The following is a 2,364-nucleotide window of genomic DNA, read 5'->3' on the forward strand; positions in this document are numbered from 1 at the left end:
TGGGAATCCCGGCTGACCTCTTGCGGACCCAGCTATGCTGGTGCAGAGGCGGCTGGGCGGGCCACGCTCACCTGGCGGCACGAGCCGACGTAGCCCGGGGGGCAGCGGCATTCCTCCACCTCCAGGGCCCGGGGTCCCTCGGAGGGGCCGGGCTGGGCGACCTCAAGGCTGACCCCGCTGATGCTGGCCGCCAACGGCATGGAGGAGAATGTGGCTCGGACCAGGAGCTCGTCCAGGTCAGCCAGCGCCATCAGGAGGTGCTCGCGGGTGGCTGGCTGCCCGTCAGGCCGGCGCCAGAATTCCTGCGTGGGGGGAGAAGACAGCAGATGAAGGTGAGGGGTTGGCCCTGCAGCACCCCCACCCGCAACCCCTGCCTCCCAGGCACTGGCTGAGGACAGTGAGCTCAGGACCGGGGTGGAGTAAGAGGCAGGGGAAGCTGGTGTCAAAGCCGGGCTCCAAAGCAGGCTGGGGAGGGTCAGACACGGTGTGGCCGAGCGCCTCTCACCTCTCGGAAAATGACCTCGTAGTTCTTCCTCTCCGGGCCCTGCAGCGCTGGCTGGGAGGCTACCAGCATGATGTTGTTGCCCTGGGGAGACACCAGCAGGATTGGAGGGGAACCGAGGGGCTCTTGGGGACAGTAGATCCCCCAGTCCCAGCCTCCCATCTCCCCAATCTCCCAAGCTCCTGTGCCCTAAGGAGTCAGGTACAGGCCCTGGAGCCGGGCCCGGCCTCTGTAGTTCCAGACATGGGGTGCGGTGGGGGCCCTAAGCAGTGGGTGGGTGCCGGGCCAGCTGAGCGCTGACTGAAAGGGCAGAAACATCAAGCATGCCCCCCTTCTTCCCGCCTGGCGCTGAAGCCCCATGCTCACCGTGATCTGGACTTCGGGGTCAGAGAGCGGGCTGCCCTGGGCCCCTGCCGTGTAGGAGAGGGTGTATCGCAGCTTCCCGCCATAGGCCGCCACCTGCAAGACGCAAGCCCTGCAGTCGCACCCTGACTCTGCCCTCCTCTGGGATCTGTGTGACCCGACAGGTGAGGGGGCGGAGCCTCGGAAGGCCTTTCTGCACCTGTGCTGTCCCCCCAGCCAACCAGAGCCCCATGGTCACCGAGCTGACTCGACACCCATCAGTTCCCTCACAGTCTCAGACCTGGGGGCAGCGTGCCCCTGAGAAGCCTCTATGCTGTTTTGTAGTTTCCCCCTTTCCCACAGTCTCTTGACCCCAGCAAACAAGCTCTAAGTCCCTTCCAATAATGGAATTTCTCATAAAGCAGACAGGGGTAATGACCGTGAGCACCACAGGGAGGCTGCAAAAGGCTCGAAAGTTCTCAGCCACGGCAGAGGTGGCAGGGGAGGCTGACAGCCCCTTAGAACTCCTGCTGTCTGGGCCAGCGGCTTCTGTTTGCTCAGAATCCACGTCCCCCGTTTTTGCAAACTGCAGTCTTGGTTTCCTCCAGAGGAAGCCACATCCTACAGGCAGGCTGTGTGGTTTGAGGGGCCCGCCCGCTCCTCCTCTACAGGGGCGACCTGAGCCAGACCTGGCCAATCTGCATATTCCACCACTTCCCTTCTCTGCTGCACCACCGATGAACACGTGAACCTGGCATGTCCGCTCTGCTGGAACAGAAAAACTCCCCTGACTAGTCAGATGGGAAGCGAGAGGATGGCGCCAAGTGAGATAAAGTGCTAATGAGTCCCTGGATCCAGCCATGCCTGATAGCAGATACCCTTGGGTTCTGTAGTTGCATGAGCTGATAGATTCTTTGTTGCAGACAAGCCCACTAGACTTGCTTCCCACTGCTCACAACTGGAAGAGTCCTTCTGTTTGCTGCTGGGGGCTTCCCACATGAGCAGCCAAGACCCCAGCTTTGCCCCACACGACTTTCCTTTCTCTCTCTGCCTCCAGGGCAGATGTTCAGATCAATGCCACACTGCATCAGGCCTAGTCCATTTGTTCATTTGTGTTCATTCAGTTGGCGAGCATTTAATGAACACCTACTGACGACATGCCAGGCCCCGGGCTACACAGGCCCCGAGGACGTTTTCCACAAGTTCAAGGTGAGGGAAGGAATTTATGGGCATAACCAGATAACCATGAAATAGCTTGTTTCCTGTTTTCTTTGGATGCCACCAAGTTCACCGCCATGTCTAAGATCAAGCTACAGGCTGTAGAGCAGGGTGGCTAAGGGAGTAGACTCTGTGGCCTAATATGGGGCTTTGAGTCCGGCTGTACTGTTTGAACTGGAGAAGGCGATGGCTCCCCACTCCAGCACTCTTGCCTGGAAAATCCCATGGATGGAGGAGCCAGGTGGGCTGCAGTCCATGGGATCGCTGAGTCAGACACGACTGAGCGACTTCACTTTCACTTG

The 2,364-nt window shown here is 59.9% G+C and overlaps 1 protein-coding gene across 1 annotated transcript in view; it reads right to left on the minus strand.

The window, feature by feature from the left end:
- HSPG2 (heparan sulfate proteoglycan 2) overlaps positions 1-2,364 on the minus strand; it is an 82,302-nt gene that overhangs the window by 42,378 nt on the left and 37,560 nt on the right. The window contains 3 exon segments of the mRNA XM_010830236.1: positions 72-302; positions 506-586; positions 869-961. Coding sequence (XP_010828538.1) covers positions 72-302; positions 506-586; positions 869-961 — 405 coding nt within the window.

Source organism: Bison bison, unplaced genomic scaffold, assembly GCF_000754665.1.
Source record: "Bison bison bison isolate TAMUID 2011002044 unplaced genomic scaffold, Bison_UMD1.0 scf7180017864516, whole genome shotgun sequence".
NCBI lineage: Eukaryota > Metazoa > Chordata > Mammalia > Artiodactyla > Bovidae > Bison > Bison bison.